Raw genomic sequence first — 22,912 nt, forward strand, 5'->3', positions numbered from 1 at the left:
GCAGATGTCCTCCCACCTCTTCCGGCAGTGGGTGCCCCGTATGTTGTCCGGACGTCCTTGGCGATGGCACGCCAAATGTCGATTTTCTGATGGGCGCTGACCTATGTGACATGTACAGGGGGAGAAAATAAAAAATCATCACCTTCTGCATGCTCGATGTGAGTGGCCCCCCATCCCCACCCTTGCCATGTGGCACATGCTCTCATCTGTCGTTTGATGTATGCCTCATTCGCTCCCCTCCCCACCATCTTTTATTCACCCCACTCAACCCAGGCATTGGCCACAAAGCATGGTCCCAGTGTACTTACCTGTTGGTCTGGAGGACCGTAGAGTAGCGCATACTGGGGGAGGACCCCATCCACGAGTTTCTCCAATTCTTCAGAAGTGAAGGCAGGGGCCCTTTCCCCAGTCGCAGCAGCCATTGTCTCTTCCAGACCGAGGTCACAGCAGCACTTGCAGTATAGGTCCTCTCCTGTGGATGATCAGGTATCGAGTGATTAAGCAGATAGAAAATGGCGGTCACGCCCGCGGCGGTGCGTACCGCGACCGCTGGTGCACATCGTCATTGGCTCCTGAAACCCATAGGGTTCAATGTTAACCAATGCGGCTTTGCGCTGCGGTCTTCGACCGCCTACCGCAACGGTGTGCCACGCCAGCGCATTGACCTCACATCCCACTGTCACACTTTACAGGTCAGGCAGCTGCCATTTCAAGGGCCCCCATATCTTAATTTCTACTGCGTCACACATACCTAGGCCTTGCATCAACACTCATACAAGCCATTCAATGCATTGAGAATCGTGTACTGTGCAAGCTGTGGGAACGTACCAGTGGGTTGATTGACTCTGTGCTCCATGTTGTCCTTCCTAGGCACCGTCCGCTGGGACTTGCGAGGAGATGGAGGAATCTTCCCGTGTACAGACCGCTGGTGGACCTGTCGACAATGGAAGAAAGACATGTCATACTGACATACAGGCTTGACAGAGCCACTATACAGGAACTGTGTGCCCAGCTGGAGTCAGACCTGATGTCACCCATCCGCCAACCCACAGGGATCCCCCCTCTAGTGCAGGTTCTGTCAGTACTCCATTTTTTGGCAAGTGGGTCATTTCAAACAACAGTGGCCATTTCATCAGGGATGTCTCAGCCTATGTTTTCCAAGGTGTTGTCCAGAGTGTTGTCTGCCCTGCTGAAATACATGCGGAGCTACATTGTTTTCCCTGAGGTGGGTGATTTGGCTACAGTGAAGGGTGATTTCTATGCGCTTGGACATATTCCCAACATCATTGGTGCAATTGATGGGACACATGTTGCTTTGGTCCCCCCCAGCACGAGTGAACAGGTGTACAGGAACAGAAAAAGTTATCATTCCATGAATGTCCAGGTGGTCTGTTTGGCTGACCAGTACATCTCCCATGTAAATGCCAGGTTCCCTGGGTCAGTGCATGACGCGTACATCATGCGAAATAGCAGCATCCCTTACGTGATGGAACTACTTCAGAGACACCGTGTGTGGCTAATTAGTGACTCTGGTTACCCCAACCTGTCATGGCTACTGACCCCAGTGAGGAATCCCAGGACAAGGGCAGAGGAACGGTACAATGAGGCCCATGGGCGTACTAGGAGGGTGATCGAGCGGACCTTCGGCCTCCTGAAGGCCAGGTTTAGGTGCCTCCATATGACAGGTGGATCCCTAATGTACTTACCAAAGAAGGTGTGCCATATCATCGTGGCCTGCTGTATGCTTCACAACCTGGCTTTGCGACGCCAGGTGCCTTTCCTGCAGGAGGATGGTCCAGATGGTGGTGTTGTGGCAGCTGTGGAGCCTGCGGAGAGTGAAGAGGAGGAAGACGAAGAGGACGACACAGACAACAGGGACACAGTAATACAGCAGTATTTTCAATGACATACAGGTAAGAATCAACACCGGCATTTTACATTTACTTAAAGTCTCCTGCCTCTCTACTGTCTGAGTTTCCCCCCAGTGTATGTTAACTGAGTTGTGACTTTCCCTTCCAATTTCAGAGATGTGGGCCCCACTCCGTGACCTCTGCTTTGTTTCCCCATGGACTACAGCTGTGTGACAGTGGTATGTTGTCATCACAATGTAACTGGACATTTTGGCATGGTTCTGTGTAATACATTTGTTCAAAAATACAGGCAGACTCCAGATTATTTTTGTGCAATAAGTGTGTATATTAAAGTTCTCAATTTTGGGTAATGGTTGCAATTCGGTGATGGGTGATGGTGGAGGAATGTCCATGGCAGAGTCCAGATTTTCAGTCTCACAGGTGCATTGTCCATATGCCTGTGGAAGGTGGAGCAGGGGCAGTTTAAGGTTGGACAGGGTGACAATGTGGGACAGTGGGATGACAATCAGGGGGTATCCTTTCCTGGCGGGGGTCTTGGCATCTTACTCTGTCTTCTTCCTAGATCTCAGGCCCCGCTTGTGGGGTGGTTCTCCTTCTGCAGGGGGTGGGGTTCTGGTGGCCTGTTGTTCTTGTGTCGGGACCTCCGGTCCACTAGCGCCGGCGGAGGTGGTAGGCATTTCTTGGTCCATGCTAGTGACAGGGGCCCTTTGTGGTGCCACATGGTCCCGCAATGTGCTGACAATCTGATTGAGAGCCACAACGATGGTGCCCATTGCGGAACTGATGTTTCTGAGTTCTTCCCTGAACCCCATAAACTGTTCCTCCTGCAGTACCTGGATCTCCTGGAACCTGGCCAGGACCGTCGCCATCGTCTCCTGGGAGTGGTGGTATGCTCCCATGATGGAGGATAGGGCCTCGTGGAGAGTGGGTTCCCTGGGCCTGTCCCCCCCGTCGCACAGTAGCCCTCCCAGTTCCCATGTTTCCCTGTGCCTCTGTCCCCTGGACCGTGTGCCCACTACCACTGCCCCAGGTCCCTGTTGTTGTTGGGGTGGTGGGTTAACCTGGGTGCCCTGTAGTGGTGGACACACCGCTGCTTGACGTGTCCTGGAGACAGAGGCATGGGCCCGCTGGGTGGGTGCTGTGCTGGTGTTCCCAGAGGGGGGTAGGTCTGCTGTGGCCTGTGGCTGTCTGAGGGGAACCGACTGTCCTGAGGTCCCCGATGGGCCGGGCTGGTCATCTGGGTCCAGGGAGACAGAGCTGCGGTCATCACTGTGGGCCTCTTCTGGGGGTGGAATGGACATTTCTGGACCCTCCTGGGCGGTGTCGTGGCGTTTGGGTCCTGCATGGGTATAAGAGTATGGTTATTGCTGCTGTGTGTGCCATAGCGTGCAATGGGTGGGTGCCCGTATACCCCAGTGCTGGCATTCCCTTGTGGGGGCTGTTGTGACGGTGGTTTGGGGGGATGGGTATGTGCAGTGGGCATGCTTAGGTGATGGGTGTCCATGGTTTGTGGTCGCATGCAGGGCTTGGTGTGGGGGGGGATGAAGTAGTTGATATTAGACTTACCAGAGTCCATTCCTCCGCCTACTCCTGCGAGGCCCTCAGGATGCAGGATCGCCAAGACCTGTTCCTCCCATGTTGTAAATTCTGGGGGTTGAGGTGGGGGTCCGCCGCCAGTCTTCTGCACCGCAATGTTGTGTCTGGATACCATGGAACGCACCTTCCCCCGTAGGTCGTTCCACCGCTTCATGATGTCGTTCCAATTTCGTGGATGCTGACCCACAGCGTTGACCCTGTCCACTATTCTTTGCCATAGCTCCATCTTCCTGGCAATGGTGGTGTTCTGCACCTGTGTCCCGAAGAGCTGGGGCTCTACCCGAACTATTTCCTTCACCATGACCCTGAGTTCAGCGTCTGAAAACCTGGGGTGACTTTGGGGTGCCATGGGGTGGTGTGGATGAGGTGTGGGGTGGTGTTTTTGGTGATGAGTGTGGTGAGTGTGGTGGTGTGTGGTGTTTTGTGCGTGGATGTTGTGTGAGTGATGGTGTTATGTGCCTGTGAATGCACTGTACTAGCTGGTGGTGTCTCTCTCTGGCCTTAGTCAATAAATGGTGGTCGTAGGGGTTTGTGGGTGATGTGGGTGTGTGTTTTATATTGTGTTGGGTGTGTGGGAGTGGTGTTTGTATGTGTATCAGGTGTGTGTATTTCAAAATGTCCAATGTGGCAGTGTTTTGGAGCTGTGTGTGTATTTTGACCGCAGTGGTGTGTACCGCCAATGGAATACCGCGGTTGAAAGACCGCCGCGTGGATTCGTGGGTCGGAATGGAATGGGCGTATTTCTGTTGGCGTGACGGTGGAGGTTTGGTCATCGCCAGTTTTTCGCTGGCCGTTGGTGTGGCGGACTTTTGTGGATGTCGGGTTTTTGGCGGTTTGCCTGTTGCGGGTCAGAATGACTGTGGCGGTTTCCCGCGCCCGCGGCGGTGTTATGGCGGTCTTCTGACCGGCGGTAAGCGCCTTTTACCGCCGAGGTCAGAATGACCCCCTATGTCTGTTCAAAGCTTTACTCCATATCAGAAATTCCACTCAAGCCCTATTATCAGTTTCAAGAGGGACGGCCACTCAGTTGATCATATAGGTACTTCATACAAACAGGTAGACAAATTAGGAACTCCTGACTTGGGTGGGGTGCATTGGTCTATAACACTCTAAAGTAGAATATAGTTTTCACGTAGCCACAGGTTAGCAGGTGAAAAACTAATGACAAAACACCGTTATCTCTTAAGTATCCGGATTCAGCAATTGTGTGAATAATATGGGCACTATAAAAAACAGTCTTCTCTGTCAAGTAGCTAGGTTAAAGAACATGCAATAGAATATCATTGGTTTAAAGTTTCCGAAATACTTATGGAAAACGGACTTATAATTGGTTTCCTAATCACCTGGTAAGCATGGTATATTGGTAGATTTTTATTCCTCTCTACGTTTATGTGCAAAGAGTAATTGAAGTTTACAATTTGGAGTCTTTAACTTAATTTCAGGATTCAAAATCTATTTTTATCAAATGTATACACACTACAGAGATGAGTGATTACTAGACACTCAGTAACTTTTTATGACAAGACTGCCAGAAGGAAAACATTGTTGAAGTATGGGAAAAGTAAACAGAGGCGTGTGCAACTATGTTTGTCATGCTCTAAAGGTCTATCGTGCACAAGATTATTGTACATCTATCTTTAAACGTCTTCGTCTGTATTTACCATCAAATACCTTAAATTGTTTTTGGCCTTATGCTGAGTCTTGGTGTGGACTGAGGGACCAGAGAGCAGTATGCATTTTATTTTGGCATTTTCACATTGTGCAAATGTTCAAGTATGCTTAAATTACTTCAATCTGATTTTGAGTCTGGTCTAACTCGTTAATTGTTAATTGTGTGCTATGGAACTTACTTTTAGTGGTGGGGGGTTGCTTTATTCTGTTCATATTGTACATGCAACCTTTCTTCTGTAGTTCTAAATTATTAAGCTCCTTGTTATTACGTTTTACTTCTAGTTGCGGAAGACCCATTGTGTATAATACAATATGCAAAGAGCGGGCTATAGAACACCCCCCTGCTTATGACTGGATTTCTTGTCTTTTGCAGTTTTGTGCACCGTTTTCTATGGCTTTCGTCGCAAACCTTTTATTGGTCTTACTGCTGAAACATTGCTGCTTTACATCGTTTCTCACTGGATTAGTTGGATCCTTCATCTGTTGATGTGAGGGATCTATTTTTTATTTAAGTTTTAGAAATCAGTAGAAGCTCATCAGTTTTCTCTGAGAGCTTTTTCCGAGGTGAGTATTTTGTATAAAGAACTGTGGGACGAATGCAGGTGGTATCTTGCAGCATCAGGCACTTTAGTTAGCACCCTTGAGATCCTCATTTTCTTTCAGAAATGTTAAAGTGTTTTTTTCTGAGTAATACGTATGTCTCATCAACAAAAACGGTGTATGTATTGTTGTATATCATGTTTTCTGAATGCTGAATTCCAACATTACAAACTTTGAATGCTTGAATTTACATTCTTGTATTGTCAAAGCAATGCTTAATTTGTAAAAAAAAAAAAAGGAAGTGCCAGGGGCCAAGGAATTTTATGCAAGTCCACTGCAGTCCACTGCAGCTGGCACAACACATACTTTATTTTAAACTGCACGTTTAAGTCTGAGTTTTGTAGCTTTTTAATATATATTAAATTGATAAATGCTCCACTAATATATTTTGCTTAAAAATATGCACACAGTGCCACCATGAGGTGGATTCTCATAATATGTGCAAGTGTTTACAAGTAAGTGCCGGTGCGAGCACCAGCATACACCAGCACAATTTAAGCACTATGTCAAAAACTATAATGTTAAGTTCTTTTTTGGTATTTAACTATATTTTATTTGAGAGCAAAGCTATCTTTTTATGCTATTTGATTTCCGCTCATTAAAACTAATACTGTCCCCAGGCTAATGGAATGAGCTTCCTTTTAATTACATTAATAAATGAACAATTTAATTATATGTGCAACTTTCATTGGTAACATAAGTTATTAATGCCAGTGATTGTTGTCTGCACGCTTTTGTGATTGCAGCATATATGACATAGGTACCTTGGTGATTGAATGTCTCCTGGCTCTGTAGTTTCGGAGAGATCTGTAGTTTCTGACAGACTATTTATGTCTGTTGAACCGATGCTGTACCACTATTTGAAACACAGGCACCTACCTTGCAGATATTGTTGCACTCTGCCAATTTACAGCAGCCATAGTGACTAACACCTCAGTCAAAATGGACTGCACCAGCATTGCTTACCTTTCCCAAATGACAACTTCTTCAAAAATTGTGGAGTTGTGATCTTTGGTTGCATATCAAATGATACTTGGCATCCTGATAGAAATGCAAAGAGAAGATGGAAACATCTATAGATTAAACAGGTTTAAAATCAGCATAGGACATTTTTTGAGCAGATAGTGTGTCATTGGAATTGATTGTGTCAATGAAAATGAATAAAAATGTGGCTCACAATTCTTAATTATTAACATATTAACACATCAAAATTAAACACCACTGTCACATGTATGAGTTCATTATTACAATTTGCTATGACAAATACCTGAGTATGTGGGAAGACAACAAATAAGAGAAAGATTTAATTTTCAGTGTAAAAAGCGACTTCAAGTTGCTCTTCTTCCAAACCTGTTTATAGCTTCAACTAAGGAAGCACTAGTTCTAAACATTTCGTCATGAACACTGCTTTTATTTTGGCATTTATTGGCCTAATTGATGAGGACGTCCTTGTGTAAGGTCATGTTTCTCTCCAGTTTCTCTTTCCAAGTGAGCTGACATCCATCCAACTGAGTAGGTCAGATCATGTGTGACAATATGTATGATCATAGTTCAGCAGCATTAGACAGGAGTTGTCATTTTAGCATGAACTTAACTATATCTATATAGGGGCATAGAGTAGACCTTGCAGCAACTCGCACCCTATATGGGGCAGGTGTTCATATTACCAAGGCAACCAAACAAAATTAAACTTTAGGGGTTACACCTTAACTTTTTGAAGGTCATCTATCAATTGGCATTTTACTGCTAACCCTACGGTGGTAGGAGTACCACCTGGGAACTATCGCCATAACTTGGCCGGAAAATAGTGAGGTTAGGCTGGGGGCAGAATATTCCTAATAGTTGAAAAACAGAGAGAAATTGATAAGGGAATTACAGAGTGAATGTAAGGGTATCTTGTGGGCATGTTTTCATACATTTAGAGAGCAGAAATAGTTTTTGACAGCCAGAGCTGTACTCCACCGTCACAAAAGAACTGGAACTGCACCTTTCACTCGTGTATCTTTTCAGAGATATAAAATCTTTGAAAGTACCTACACATACTTAACTATGGGATTTCTGAACAATATCCATCAGTGCCAGACCACCATGACTCAGATAACTTGAAGGATGCAAAACATTATTTTAATACATACATTTGTATTGTTTTCTGAAGTACCAAAACTATAGAAAGTTTGCCTGATATCAATCAGAAAAAAATGAAACCATGGACACTCACAGTATCATTATAGTTTTTGTGGATATCAAAAAAAATTAAGAGACCCTAAAAGTTTAAAATCCAACAAGAAGCTACAGAAAATCTAAGTCTTTGGCTCTTGAGTTGCTTGAAGGAGAACAGTTTTATAGGTGGAATCTTATCAGCATCCCAGAATTAATAATACAAGATTAAAACAATGTATACAACAATATCTTCGTACTTGTCCAGATAAACTTGATGTCATGTTTTCTCCTAGTTTTTGTATGACAGACTTCTAATATGCATTCAAGGTTAGACTTAAAAAAAGCCTTTCGATAACTTTTCCATTTTTAAAGTCTAATTTAATGGTCAATTGTTTATTTGTTTTTGCTTCCAATGAATTCTGGCAACTGAGAAAATGCTTTGGTCAACAGATGAAGGTTATCGCCATGATCTCAAGAACACAATGCTTGCCAATGACATGCTGTCCTGGTGTATACTTCAAACTGGACACCCTCACATGACAAAAACATGTACATCTTAAGTTGTGACAGCAGACTAATTGCAACAAATGACATTTGTACTGAAGTGAACTTCCTTGCTTAGTTCAGTCATATGCATTGGTTGATTTAATACATTAAATGGATTTAAAAATAATATAGAATACAATATTACAACATAAAAGAAACATGATAGGATAAAGAGGCATAGCTTCACCTATTCACAACCTTGAGCAGATTGACAAGTAGTTATATTAACATGGCGGCAAATTAGATAAGAACTAATCAAGCTTTTATTTACATTCACCCAGACATTCACGTTTATGGTCAGCTACAGCGAACACAATTGTGTGTGTATGTTGTCCTATCTATATAAAAATTCCTATGCTTCTATGGTTTGTCAGGAACTTTGAAGGGAATAAACATGAATTAAGCAATTCATAGAAGCGTACCCAAAGAGAAAGAAAAATTGTAAGGTGATCCTTTCTCTACATACATTTTTTCAATTAGAATTAGTAGTTGAAATTGCCAATACTTGTAGGACATGTTAAGTCAATCGTACCTATACTAGTTGCATATACACATATTGTAATTTCATAGATAAACGCAACCTTAGAAGGGGAAGAGTAGATCCTCTAACTTCAATTGTTTTCTTAATCATAGCAAGAACTTTGAGTACTAGGAGTATAATAGTTAGGGCAAAATTCAACAGGCTTCTTTATCAATGACCTAACATGCGTCTAATACAACTTAATTAAAAAGTTTCATTCAAATATTGCAACAAATAGAAAGTGTTAATTTTCTTTGGAAGGTTGATTGCACAATCTTTGTAACTAGCCCTGTGGAACATTTCAAGTTCTGCTAGAGCATGTTCTGAGTACCCTCATAAACAGGCCAACCTGATTATTTTTTTTACAAAGGTCACCCCTGTTGATTTGTTTCAGGTTAGGAAATCTACATCAGCACTTCTTAAAAAATGTATTCTTTATTTCAGTGCCACATATATTTTAATTTACTGATTTTGCTCTTGTTGGTCTTCCTAAATCCACCTTCACCACCTTGAGTGAAGTGCCCACTCACCTTCTTGCCAGTATGAGAGATAAATAGACATTAGACCACACAAAGTAGTACATGCTGGGACATTACATTATATTGAGAGGAATCTGAAGCTGCCTGGTAGTTCTGTAGAGTCACGCAGCAGAGAAAAATTAACATCGAAACCCCCAATATTCTGGAAAATGTCTACCTCCTGCACACTAATATCTATATAATAGCCAAATAGGTGTCTGCTTTTAAGGAGTGTCTAGAAGTTTTTCTGTGGGCCTCTTTGTGCATCATAGAGGCTAGTACAAAGTTCAGAACACACTGAAGAGTGATCATAAATAGAAAAGCAGACATAAACGAGTTACCCTAAGTCATGCTGTACAGCCTAATTTTACAAAGGCAAGGTGTGACTGCGAGCAATGGTTAGACACCAGTAGATAGAGAATGATTTTTGCAGAAATCAATTATTGTCTATCCAAATAAAACAAGTGCATGAAATTGGTTTATTAATGCAGTGGGGTGAAAACCCAACTAAAGTAATAATCACAATCCATGTCACGGTAAGCCCCAAAAGTTACTAAATATACTTGAGTATCTATGTCAAAGAACAGAGAGGCTTAACTTAAGAGTCAATGTGTAAAGGTTAAGTACTTAAGCAGTAATAATGTCAAAACACAAGAAAAATTTCAATATTAATGGAGAAAAGAAGAATATTAAAAAAAATTATGACACCAAAATGACAAAAATCCACTAAAGAGAACTTGAGAGAGGAACATTACATTTTGAATTAAAAGCAGTGCTAATCCCCAAGGAATAGGGATCAAATAGCTATCTGCACCAGGCATTATAAACTGGCTTTGTAAAAAAGGGAAGAAGAGGTAGAGAATGACTTGTAGTAAAAACAAGTTCAAGCCTCTTTGTTGAAAGATACTGAGGCTTTCTACAATATCGTTAACTCCAATTTTTTAAACAACCCCTCCAGGTTCTCTCTGTGTTGTAACATTGCTATGGAGGCATAGCTCCCTTCCCCTTGCATTTATGGATCTCTCAAGTGCCTCCAATAGTATGCATGGATCAAAGCTCTGGGCTATTTTGAAATCTATGCGTATCGAGGAGGAATTAGTGCATTTATGGGCTCCAACCCCCCGCCATGCACAGTTTATTCTTCACTAATTTGATTTCTAATGTTTTGTTGATGTATTTATTGATGTTATAAAAGTTGTTATGATTGCAGTAATATCTGGGGTAATTTACAGTGCATGGCGAGGGTGTGAGTTATAGTTACCTTAGTCCACAAATTATAGTCACTTGAAATAACTCTAACTATAACAGGTGAATTTCTATGGTTTTGTAAGTTTAAAATGTGAGTGTAACTATAACCTCCCTGTACCCTTTGTTTTTTTAATAACATTTCTATGTTTTTTAATTCTATTTCGTTCTATAATGTCCATGTAGTCATTGCTTTCTTCAGTGCATTTCTTTGGCTCCTTTAACATAAAGTATTTTTCATTACTATACATTAATCAGACCACAACCATGCACAGTTGGAGGACAGGCCTTGCGGCCAACCCATATAACCACCCAACCACACGCTGCACATAGCCTTCGGCCGTGCCCTGTGTGGGTTGACAGCAGCTAGGCCTTACAGCCAAGCCTTATAACCACACAACCCCACAATGCGCACAGCCTCCTTGCACAGCAGGGGTTGACCGCAGGTCCTGGCCTGTAGCCAGGCCCAGCAACCAACCCTTATAACCACCCAACCCCGTGCTGCGCACAATCTTTGGAGGTGCACAGGGTTGGTGCACCCAGGGCCTGTGGCCAGTCCCTGCAGCCAATACCCTTAACCACCCAACCTCACCCTGCACACAGCCTTTGGCCATGCACAGCGGTAGTTCGCCACATGTTCGCATGCCCCCACTCTCAGCCGATTTCGGCCCTGGGGCCCACATCTCCCGGAGCCTGGCCTCCTAATTTTTGTTTTGGGTGGGGGGCCATGGAGCACCCCTACCCAGACCGATTGCAGCCCTGGGGATTTCATAACCCAGGGACTTGGCCGAAATATTTTTTTGGGGGAGCGGAGCCACGCAGTCCTCCTTCTCAGCCCAATCTAGGCCCGTGTACCCCATCTCCATTGCGCAGCCAAAATATTATTTTTTTTGGAAGGGGGTGAGCATGGACCCACTCCCCAGGCTGATTTCAGCCCCAGGAAATTCATTCCCCAGGCCCAGCCTAAATATTTAATTTTTGGGGGGGAAGGTGGCCATGTGGCCCCCATCCCCAGTCTGATTTTGCCCCCGGGGACTCCATCCCTGGGGCCCAGCCTAAATAATTATTGTTTTGGGGGAGAAAGGGGCCCATGGTCCCCATCCCCAGGATGATCTCAGCCCGGGAACCCCTTTCCCCAGCGCCCAGCCTAAATAATTATTTTTTGGGGGGGCGACCCCTTGACATCACTCCCCTGGCTGTTCTCAGCCCCAGAGAACACAACCCTGGGTACCTGCCTAAATCACTATTTTTTTGGGGGGGAAGGCCCCCTCCCATGGGTGATTTCAGCCCCAGGGACCCCATCCCCTGGGGCTTGGCCATCAATCCTGTGTGCTCTCCAGGGCACCCAGTATGCATAGGCGATCACGGGGGAAGCCTTAAGGCCCCTGAGGTCCCAGCCAGCTCCACGACCCCTGCGGAAGCCAGCACTGCTTTTGCACACTTGGAGCTGGAAAACAAGCAGCTCTCTGTCTGCAAAAGCAATTGTTTTCTCTTTTTCCCTGTTGGAGCTAACAGCTATGTCCTGGTGGAGGCGGTCCCCAGGGCCATTCATGACTCTGTTGGACCTGGCCCTTTTTGCAGGTTTATCCACAGGCTTTTTGCCTGAGGTCTTCTATTTTTCTGACTCTCTTTTTGATGGTTCTAGTACTATCCATGATTACCATATTTGATTTACTAGTAAGTCCCTAGTATAGTGCACCCTGTGTGTCCTGGCTTCTAAATCAAATGCTACTAGTAGAACTACTTCACTGACTGTGCAACCCACATGGGCTGCACTGTAAGCTTATCTCAGACCTTCCACTGCAGTGTCTGTGTGTGCAGTTTTAAACTGCCAGATCGACCTGCAAGTGCACCCACTTTCCAGGCCCAAACCTTCCCTTCAACTATATGTAAGTCACCCCTAAGATAGGCCGAAGGCAGCCCTATAGGAAGGGTGAAATGTGTGTAAAAGGTAGGGCATGTACCAGTGTACTTTACATATCCTGATAGTGAAACTCTGCTAAATTAGTTTTTCCCTATTTCAAGGCCTAACTCTCCCATACAGTAACATGGGAATTACCATGAAATATATTTTAAGTGCAGTTTCCCATTGGGAGCAGATAGAGATTTGGTGTTTGGGGTCTCTGAACTCACAATCTAAAAATAAATCTTTTAGTGAAGTTGGTTTTTAGATATAAGTTTGAAAATGCCACTTTTAGAAAGTGGGCATTTTCTTGCTTATCCTTTCTGTGCCTCTGCCAGGCTGTGGAATACATGTCTGGGTCAGGATGACAGTAGGGCTGTTTGTGAATTCAGTCTTGACAGTCAGACAAAGAGATCTGAGGATTGTACTGCATATCATGATGAGTCTTCCTGGTCTAGAGTGGAGGGAGGAGCTGACACATGCACCTGAATAGGGCTGTGCCTGTCCTTACACAAGGTAGTCTCCAACCCCCTCAAGTGTGTTTCGGGCCAGGAAAGGGAAAGGCAGGGTTTTGTGCACTACAAAGACTTTCCTTTGAAATCTGCCTACTTCAAAGAAAGAAATGAGTTTAAGTTTTGGACTGCTTACCCCACAACTTCAGAACACTTCTGGATCAAGAGGAGACTCTGCCAAGGAGAAGAGCTGAAGAGCTGTGAGGAGGAGTACTGCCCCTTTGGTGTGTGCGCTTCACTGAGCTGGCCTGCAGTAGCTGCTTCTGCTTTGGACTGGACTTTGTCTTGTATCCTGCTTGTGACGTTTCTCCAAGGCATTGGACTGAGCTTGCGTCCTGTTAAGAAGTCTCAGGGACATCAAAGACTTCACCTGCCAGCCCCTGGGTTCCCTAGCTGAGGACCCTGATGGCGCCCACTCCATTTCCTGGGCCCTTGGGAGTGGCATCTGGCAGAAAAACAAGAAACAGGCTTATCGACTCCAGACGACTCCGGAACCGGCACTGCTGCTCAACACCACATCGCTGCCTGCATCTGAAGCCATGGTCCCTGCTGAAGTGCACAATCCCGACCAACGGCACAGGACTGAGGCCACTGCAGTACTTCTGAAGTCCCACAACGTCATGAGTCCCGAATGCTGTGTCACCAAGGTCCGTGACACCTGACTCTGCAGCAGCGGGGGTGGGCCTGTGGAGTTACCGTGGCTCCATGAGGTCACCCTATCGCGTCTTGACTCTCTGGACTCACTCCCATCACCAGATCGTTGGGAACCAACGCCTTACTGCTGACACTGCCTCACCTCTGCTGCCCCATGAAAAACCGACACCTAACCTCCCCTTCATAGCAGTAAGGAACCGATGACTCACCTCCTGCACAGCAGTACGGAACATACGTTACACCGGCTCCAGTAACGCCTCACCTCCCCGACTCCATGCAACATCTTTGATTCATTGTTTTTTAAAGTACTGTTCCTGGGGTCCTTGCAAATCTGTGATCAACGCTGCCCTCCTTGTGAGTGACGTTGGACTGTTGGGAACGACTCTGTCAAGGACGCAGCGATAGCTCCAGTTGGAGTTATGGTGTTTCTGTGCACTATACTTAAGTTTAATCTTTGAAAATGCATATATTTGCTTGTATATGTTGGGTTTTTGTCATTTTGGTCTTGTTTTATTCAGATAAATATAGGCTATATTTCTAAACTAGTGTGGAGTACTTTTGTAGTGTTTTCACTGAGTTAGTGTGTGTGTTTGTGTGTGTGTGTACACACTGCTTTACACATTACCTCTGAGATAAGCCTGACTGCTTGTGCTATGCTACCACGGGGGTGAGCAGGAATTATCTTAGCTGTGTGACTCCCTTACCCTGACTACAGTGAGAGTCCCTACTTGGACAGGGTACAAACCACTGCCAACTAGAGACCCCGTTTCTAAGAGACTTCTTGAGGGCCCCCCTCCAACAGGGAAATAGCCTTCTTGAGGTGGTAGTCACCAGGACCGGGGGTCACCTTCATTTTTTTATTTAAGCCCCAGGGAGGTGGTGGTTCCCAGACCTGCTGGGGGACAGGTGGCCCTCCTGCATTCTAATTTATTAATGCCCCAGGAAAATGGCAGTCCCTGGTGATGCAGGGGTCTGGGCACCCTCCTCTGCATCACATTCAGTTCAAGCCCCCGGGAGGTGGTGGCCCCAGAGAAGTGGGTGTTTGCAGTCCCACTGCACATATTTTATCAATTTCCCCAGTTGAGGTGGTGGTCCCCAGGGCTGCAGGGGAGGCCACGTGCCCCCACTCACCAATAAGATAAATTGCCCCGCGGAGGTGATAGTCCCAGGAGCTAATTTAAGCCCAAGGGGAGGGGCCACCTTCTTTCTGAATGCCCCTGGCACCTGGCCCACCCAGGGCTCACATAAAACAAAAGACAGGGAGCCCGCCCCTTTAAAAAAAAAAAATCTCTGAAGACACGTCTATGCATCTGGATCCATGTATTATGTTTAAAAAAATGCTTTTCAGTCCCCACAGGGTCCATCTGGGACCCCAGCACCAGAGCTAAGGGATCAGGGTGACTCAAACCTGACCCTTTTCTATTTTTTGTACTTTTCTTTCTGGGACTTGGCTGAAGCTGAGTACCAAGATGGCTGCCAACACTGCCACTTAAAAGTATTGGCAGCCAATCAGATATCAGCACGGAGACAGTTGAATCCACAGAGAATTTGCATCCCTATATATCTACATTTTTGGGCCTTAAATATCTCCAAAAATACTGAATGGATTTACACCAAATGACACAAAATGTGCTATCAGGACAAGATCTACCTTTCTGCTAAATTTGGTGTAGTTCAGTTCAGTGGTTCGCCTATAGTTGGGTTCCAAATTCTGAAAAATCCTATTGGCATAGAATGGGGAAAAAGTATTTTGGGACCCTCCCTTTTTCTCAGTCCCCGCTTGATTGATCTCGCCGAAACTTTCAAGAAAGCAGCTGAACTGCTCAAACCATACGTTTTGAAGATTTTGTGAAGATTCATTAAACAGTGCCAAAGCTATTGGCAAAAAGCAAAAAACGCTCGGTCTATGGTAAAAATGGTCCTAACTATAACACCAATAGGGTAATATATATATATATATATATATACCACTTTAAAAAAAAAGGTTATAGGGACGTTATAGTTAGGTTCTGAATTTATTCGCACAAAACCAGAGAAATTCAGCAGTTATAGTGAGAGTTATTTCTAGTAGCAACTGCCCTTAGGTTGCCTCAGACCGGAGAAATACAGGTCAACAATCTTGTACATCCTTTCAGACAACTACACATCAATGTAAACATTCTAAATTCATACTATAAGCCAATATGTGTTGGAAATTGCCCTTTTTGCAGGGTTATCTCTAAACCTTTTGCCTTCTTCCTCCTATTATTTCATGTCTGTTTTTGCTGGTTTATTGTCTCTGCACACTTTACCATTGCTGATCAGTGCTAAAGTGCAAGTGCCCCCTAGGTAAATTGTACTGTTGATTGGTTTATCCATGATTGACATATTTGATTTACTGGGAAGTTCCTAGTAAAGTGCACTAGAGGTGCCCAGGGCCTGTAAATCAAATGCTACTAGTGGGCCTGCAGCACTGATTGTGCCACCCACATAGGTAGCCCGGTAAACATGGCTCAGACCTGCCACTGCAGTGTCTGTGTGTGCAGTTTTAAACTGCCAGTTCGACCTGGCAAGTGTACCCACTTGCCACGCCCAAACCTTCCCTTTTTGTATATGTAAGGAACCCCTAAGGTAAGCCCTAGGTAGCTCTGCCGGCAGGGTGCAGTGTATTTAAAAGGTTTGACATGTATTGGTGTGTTTGACATGTCCTAACAGTGAAATACTGCCAAACTGGGGTTTTACTGTTGCAAGGCCTATCTCTCTCATAGATAACAAGGGGCCTGCCTTTAAATCAATTTAAAGCACAGATTCCCTTTGAGAGCAGATAGAAGATTCTTGTTGAAATCAGATAGAAATCTAGAGGTTAGGGTCTCTGAATTCACAATTTAAATATACATCTTTTAGTGGTGTTGGTTTTTGGATTGGGAGTTTGAAAATGTCACTTTTAGAAAGTAGGCATTGCCGTGCTTAAACCATTCTGTGACTCTGCTTGTTTGTGGATTCCTGTCTGGCAGTTGGGCTGTTTGCGCCTCTCCTCTAGACAGTGACACAAAGGGAGATGGGGTGTAGCCTGCATATCCTGGTGAGCCATCCGAGCTAGAGTGAAGGGAGGAGTGATCACTTGCACCTGAAAGGACTGTGCTTGCCCTCACACAATGCAGAATGGTGTGTGTCTGAGGCCTGGCCTGGCCAAGGAAGGATCTTGCAAAACACTTGAGACTTTGCTTTGAAGTTTGACAACTTCAAAAGCAGAAAGGGGTATAAGAAGGGGACCCAAAACCCCAGACTTTTAGAATCTTTCTTGAATCAAGAGGAGCCTCTGCCCAGGAGAAGAGCTGAAGAGCTGAAGGAGGAGTATTGTCCCTTTGCTGGGTTGCTTTGTTTGACTGACCTGCAGTTGCTGCTTCTGCCTGAAAAAAGTGCAAAAGGTGAATTTTGTTATGTGTCTAGCTTGAGAAAGCTCTCCAATGGCTTGGAGTATAACTTGCCTTCTGTAGGAAGTCTCAGGGACACTAAAGACTTCAGTTTCCTTGACCTGTAGACATGCGAACTGTGTGTTTTGTGCTGTTCAAGAGGAGAAACTCCTGCCGCCACCAACGAATCCGCTGGCCTGCACTGTGACCTGTCGCCGCCACATGGAGCCGCACTGCCTCGTTTCCCACCGCGACCCAGGTCTCACTGATGCCGTCATCAGACGACTTCACAGAGCTGCTGCTCCCAACACGACCTGTGGACCCGCACTCCAGCATCGCCTCGCTCACACTGCAGCCTGGGCATCCTCAACGATGTCACTCCTGCTGACACCGGGCACTGTGGCCTGTGGACACCGCTCATGAGGTACATGAAGAACCATCCCGCCTGCACTGTAGCCCCAGTCCACTAACACCAGCCCCATCGACTCCAGTGGTGTCACCAGGCATCCCTGCCTGCACTGTGGCCTGTGGACACCGCTAGTGAAGGTCATGAAGCACCGTTCTGTCCCGCACTGCTGGCTGTGGCCTACAGATGACCGCGCTTCAGAAACACCACCGCTGATGCCTGTACGGTGATCTGGTGACACTGTATGTCTCACCACCTTGCTTCACACCACAGCCCTGGTCTCACCAATGCCGCTGGATGCCGTCACCGAGACACTGCCTGCAATGTGACATGTGGGCACCGTACATCGCATCATACCGCTTCGCACTGCAGCCTGATGCCATCTACATCAGCGCTCCTGACTTCATCAGCCCGGAGTTCGATCTGCAATGCATGTGACTTCAAGGGCCCCCCGACACCCGCACTGACTCCAGAACCGACACCGCAACGCTGCTCTCCGGAGCTCACCGTGAGGATCACAACACCCTTCAATTTCAAAGGTATTGTTTGTGGGTGTTCCCGATACTGCAGCTGGCCCGCGACGTCGTAGTCGACTAAACTGTTGGTTTTGTTGATCATGACGCCATGATAGCCCCAGGTGGAGCTATGGACTTCAAGGAACCGTATTTTTGAGTAAATCTTGCAGAATTCATCTATTTCTTATTGTGTGGTGGATTGTTGTCATATTTGGTCTTGTTTTATATAGATAAATATTGGCTATTTTTCTAAACCTGGTGTGGTGTCATTTTGCAGTGTTTTCATTTATTACTGTGTGTTATGTGCAGATTCTTTACACATTGCTTCTGAGATAAGCCTGACTGCTCATGCCAAGCTACCAAGGAGGTGAGCAGGGGTTATCTGAGGGGGTATCTCCATTATCCTGACTAGAGTGAGGGTCCCTACTCGGAGAGGGTGCAAACCGACAGCCAACTACAGACCCCATTTCTAACAATAGGCATTAATTCTTCATTTGATAAAGTGCACTTTGTAAATAGCTGAACTCTGTGCTGCTCTGGAACACTAAGGCCCTGATTTATACTTTTTGGTGCAAAACTGCACTAATGCAGTTTTGCACCAAAAAGTTCAGCACCAGCTTGCACCATTTCTGAAAACTAGCCGGGCACCATATTTATGAAATAATGCAAGCTGGTGCAAAGGGTAGGCTAGCGTAAAAAAAAATTACTTTAGCCGGTGCGGCTGGTGGTATGGAAGAAGGGGGTTTTGCACCAAAAAATTAGGTTAGGCAGGTTAGAGTAAAAAAAATTACTCTAACAAGCTTAGCGTAATTTTCGGATGAAAAACCATCCATACCACATGACTCCTGTCTTAGAAAAGACAGGGGTCATGCCCACCACCCCAATGACCAGCACAGGGGACCACGGTCCCCTGGTCATGGCCATTGCACCCAGTGCCATGTAAGGGGGGCCATGTCAGGGCACTCAATGGCACTTAAAAACAAATACTTACCTGTACTTACCTATACTTACCTGGGATGGGATCCACCATCCTCCGCTATCCCTCTGGTGTGGGTGTCCCTGGTGCCTGGGGAGGGCACCTATGGGCTTATTCCATGGTGTTCCACCATGGAAATCGGCCCACAGGTTCCCTAATGCCTGCTCTGACCCAGATGTTAAATACTGGTGCAACGCAAGCTTTGCACCATTGTTTGAACCCTCCCCCCGTGTGTGATCTTAGCACGGGGGGATAAATATGGCACTAAGGCCATAGAGTCATTTTTTGCACGGGAATGCCTACTATGTATCTCATTGACACAAAGTAGGTTTCCACGTCCAAAAAATGACTTTAACTCCATAAATTTGGTGCTAGATGGGTCTAGCACCAAAGTTTAAATATGTAGTTAGTTTTGCACTGAATTTGTGTTAAAAAAAGATACAAATTCAGCTCAAAACTAGTATAAATATGCCCCTAAGTGTCCCTTGACTAGTTCCCAGGCTTGTGTGTGGTGTTTGAGTATCTTGAAAAGCTGATGCCAGTAATATATGTATATGTGTGTGTATATATATATATATATATATATATATATATATATATATATATATATATATATATATATATAGAGAGAGAGAGAGAGAGAGAGATATAGAGAGATATATATATTATGTTTAAGCAGCAGGTATGGGTATAGATTGGGTGAGTATGTGTGAAAAGGGTTGTTTTAGGGGTGGTAAGAATATTGGGTTGTAGGTTAAGGATATTTTTATGATTTAGGGGTGGGTAGGGACATGGGGTGGTAAGGGTATTTTTCGGGGTCGGTGACGGTATTTGGTTGCAAGGGTATAAATATATATCTAAATATATATATTTACAGTATGTATATGTTATCCCCCAACAAAGTGAGGATTTGACAGCCTGCTCCTGTCCTGATCTCTCCAGTGATGCTTGTTGAGAGACTACAGCTAGCACCTTTAAATGCTACTTAAACTCTCCTCCTTCACTGAGAAAGACACCACTCACAGGCTAGAAAAGGTCAATCATTTATTTCATTAAGTACCTCCGGACAGAATGCGTTTCGGTGCCATTTTGCAAACATATATATACTCTCTATGTGACACAAATGTGAAGAACATAGACAAAATACTTTTAAACTCCCCAGAGGGGGAAGGGTGCGCCAGCACTCTTTGCACCCTCTCAAAGGTAAAAAACGGCAATAGACCCTTAGGTGCCACTTCTTCTTGTATCCAGGTCTCAAGGTATTCTGTCAAGTCTGTGCATGCAGTTGTCTCAGGTAATCCAACAATTCGTATATTATTCCTCCTTGACCTATTTTCAGCATCCTCAGCGCGGGCCATCAATGTTTCTACATGCTTCTCGAGGGTGGTAACCCGGTCTCCCACTCCGGTCACCACTGGCGTGAGCTCCTCCATGTTTCATTCTGCTGTCGCAACTCTTTCTGCCAGTTGTCTCTGATCATCTCTCAAGAGTCCCAGATCCGTAGTGAGTGCATCGATTTTAAATTCTAGGATTTCTCTGGAGGACGTGATGGCCTGTAATATATCTCCTAGTGAGGGCCCTTTTGCTGGGGCATCCGGGGGTGGAATTTGCACCACAGTTGCCGTGGCGGGGCAGTGCGATCTTGTTGTGGGTCGAGAACGCCTGGTGTGTCTTTTCTCTTGTTGGGTTTTCCCATTGTGTTAGGGGTCGTTAGGCCTTATCCCAGTCATGGTTTGCCATATGACAAGGCCCTCCAAGCTAGATATGTTTCCCTAAAGTCCAGTCGCCTCCATACCGCACTTACAGATCGAAGAGGGTAACTGTCTAGCAATCAAAGACCTGGTGCCCAGGTCCCTTTGAGTCTCTGGGGGGTATGGGAATGCTCACACTTTCACCTCTGCCCTTCGCCTGATTCTTTGCATCACTCTGTACCCAGTTGTGCACGGCGGAGTCAAGCGGGGGACGCCCCCCATCACTCTCATTCTATGGCCTCTGTCGAGCGGGGTCCGTCCCCGAGGCCCTGCCGATCCTGCCCTCGGGCCTTCTCAGTCCTTGCCACCCGTTAACTAATAGAAGCCGCACACCTCTGCCTGCAGAGGGTAGGGCCATCTACAGACGTCCTGCTGGTCCAGCACAGTGCCCTGCTGCCGTATACCTCCTGTGTTCCTCACTGGGGGGGATTGTTTGTTTGGGGCAGGTGTCCTCAGGGTCTCCCGAAGCCTCCCTCTTTGTGCTCGCGATTGGGACCGTCCCGTCCACCATTTTGGGGCCAGATGGACAGGCGGACGCTCCCATTTCGGATCACCACCGGGGCCAGTCGCCATTGTTTTTTTGTGTTTCGCTGCACTCCCCTCCCTCCAGGGCCTTGAGAGGGCGAGTGGGTGCTCAGACTAGGAAGCTGCTGTTTCAGGATGGTTGTCGACGGGGGACCTCGGGCCAGAGCTCCGTCTGTCGGCTGCTCACTTCATGAGCTCCAGGCCACCTCCCCGCCCACTTTACCCCATGATATTCAAAATCTTCTTCGGCCTGATTGTTTGAAATAGTATATAACCGACTAATTCTGACCCCTGTGGATAAAAGCCCTTTAATAAATGTATTCTTTTCAAGCACCACAAACTGATCAGGGAGTTTCCTCAAGCTATCCCTAATCTGGAGATATTAAAAAAATTATCCTTTCTCCAGACCGTAAACCAGTTGCAAATCAGAGAAAGAACACATTTAGCCGTGGCACTATAGATCGTCCAGACGGACTATGCCCACCTTTTCTCATCCCCTACAAGTGGCATCATGAAAAACTTATGGACATAACGGCAAATGCCATAGGGAGGTATATTGATTGTATTTCGTAATTTTAAAGATTTTTTTGATCTTCAACCAGATCTTGGCCGGTGCTCCGATCACCGTAAATTTCACTTTTCCTTAATAACTAGGCTCAATTTTATGTAGCAAACAGCCGACTGTGGCTCCACCCAGCACCAACTCAAATATACTCAGAGGATTCTCAGGGAACATCCTAAGAAGAATCTGATCTTTAGATACCAGTAACACTACCATATGCTGTAACAATACAGCCCAGTAATAAAGACTAAAGCATGGAACAATCCATCCTCTCCGCTCCCTTGGAAGGACCATATACATGACAGCCTGTCTAGCCCGGGAATACTGCCATAGGAAATTGGTGCACAAGGCATCCAACTTCATTAGCCAAAGATCTTCCAACTCCAGCAGGATTGTTCTAATTAGGTAGACAAATTTAGGCAATACACTCATCTTCAACACCTTACATCAACAGACAAGGGTCAAGTGTAGCCCATTAATTCTTCTTATGTCCTGACTGACGTTCCCGAGCAGAGCTTCAAAATTAAGTCTATTGATAGAATCTATAGCTGCTGAAATCTTAACACCAAGATAAATGGCATTTTCCACCCGGCATTTATCTACCAACTCTACATTGCTAGTGCACAACAACTGCGTCTTCCACCTATTGAGAAGATACCCTGAAAATAGTCCAAAATCGGGGTCCAGTTTTTCCACATCCAATAATGCTGTCTGGGGATCTGAAGTCAACACTGCAATATCATCCGCATATGCTAATATTTTTGTGTCATACCCATATAGGCTGACTGGTAAGATCCCCTCATTATTTATTATTTGCCTAATTAGGGGCTTGATGTACAGAGCAAATAAAATAGGGGACCAGGGACAGTTCTGCCGCGTACTCTGCAGGATCTCAATTCTCACAGACTGCTGCCCCATCATCTGGAGTTGCGCATAAGGGCGATGATATAAAGTCTGCAATGACTTGACCATACCCGACCTAAACCCTT

General features: G+C 45.5%; 1 protein-coding gene across 4 annotated transcripts in view; it reads right to left on the reverse strand.

The window, feature by feature from the left end:
• The window catches only part of LOC138265661 (kyphoscoliosis peptidase-like), a 395,468-nt gene that overhangs the window by 151,884 nt on the left and 220,672 nt on the right, over positions 1-22,912 (reverse strand). For all 4 annotated transcript variants that reach the window (XM_069213571.1, XM_069213570.1, XM_069213568.1 and 1 more), the window contains one exon: positions 6,705-6,779. In XM_069213571.1, coding sequence (XP_069069672.1) covers positions 6,705-6,779 — 75 coding nt within the window. The remainder of the gene's footprint in view (positions 1-6,704; positions 6,780-22,912) is intronic.

The sequence above is a fragment of the Pleurodeles waltl genome, chromosome 11 (assembly GCF_031143425.1).
Source record: "Pleurodeles waltl isolate 20211129_DDA chromosome 11, aPleWal1.hap1.20221129, whole genome shotgun sequence".
Classification (NCBI taxonomy): domain Eukaryota; kingdom Metazoa; phylum Chordata; class Amphibia; order Caudata; family Salamandridae; genus Pleurodeles; species Pleurodeles waltl.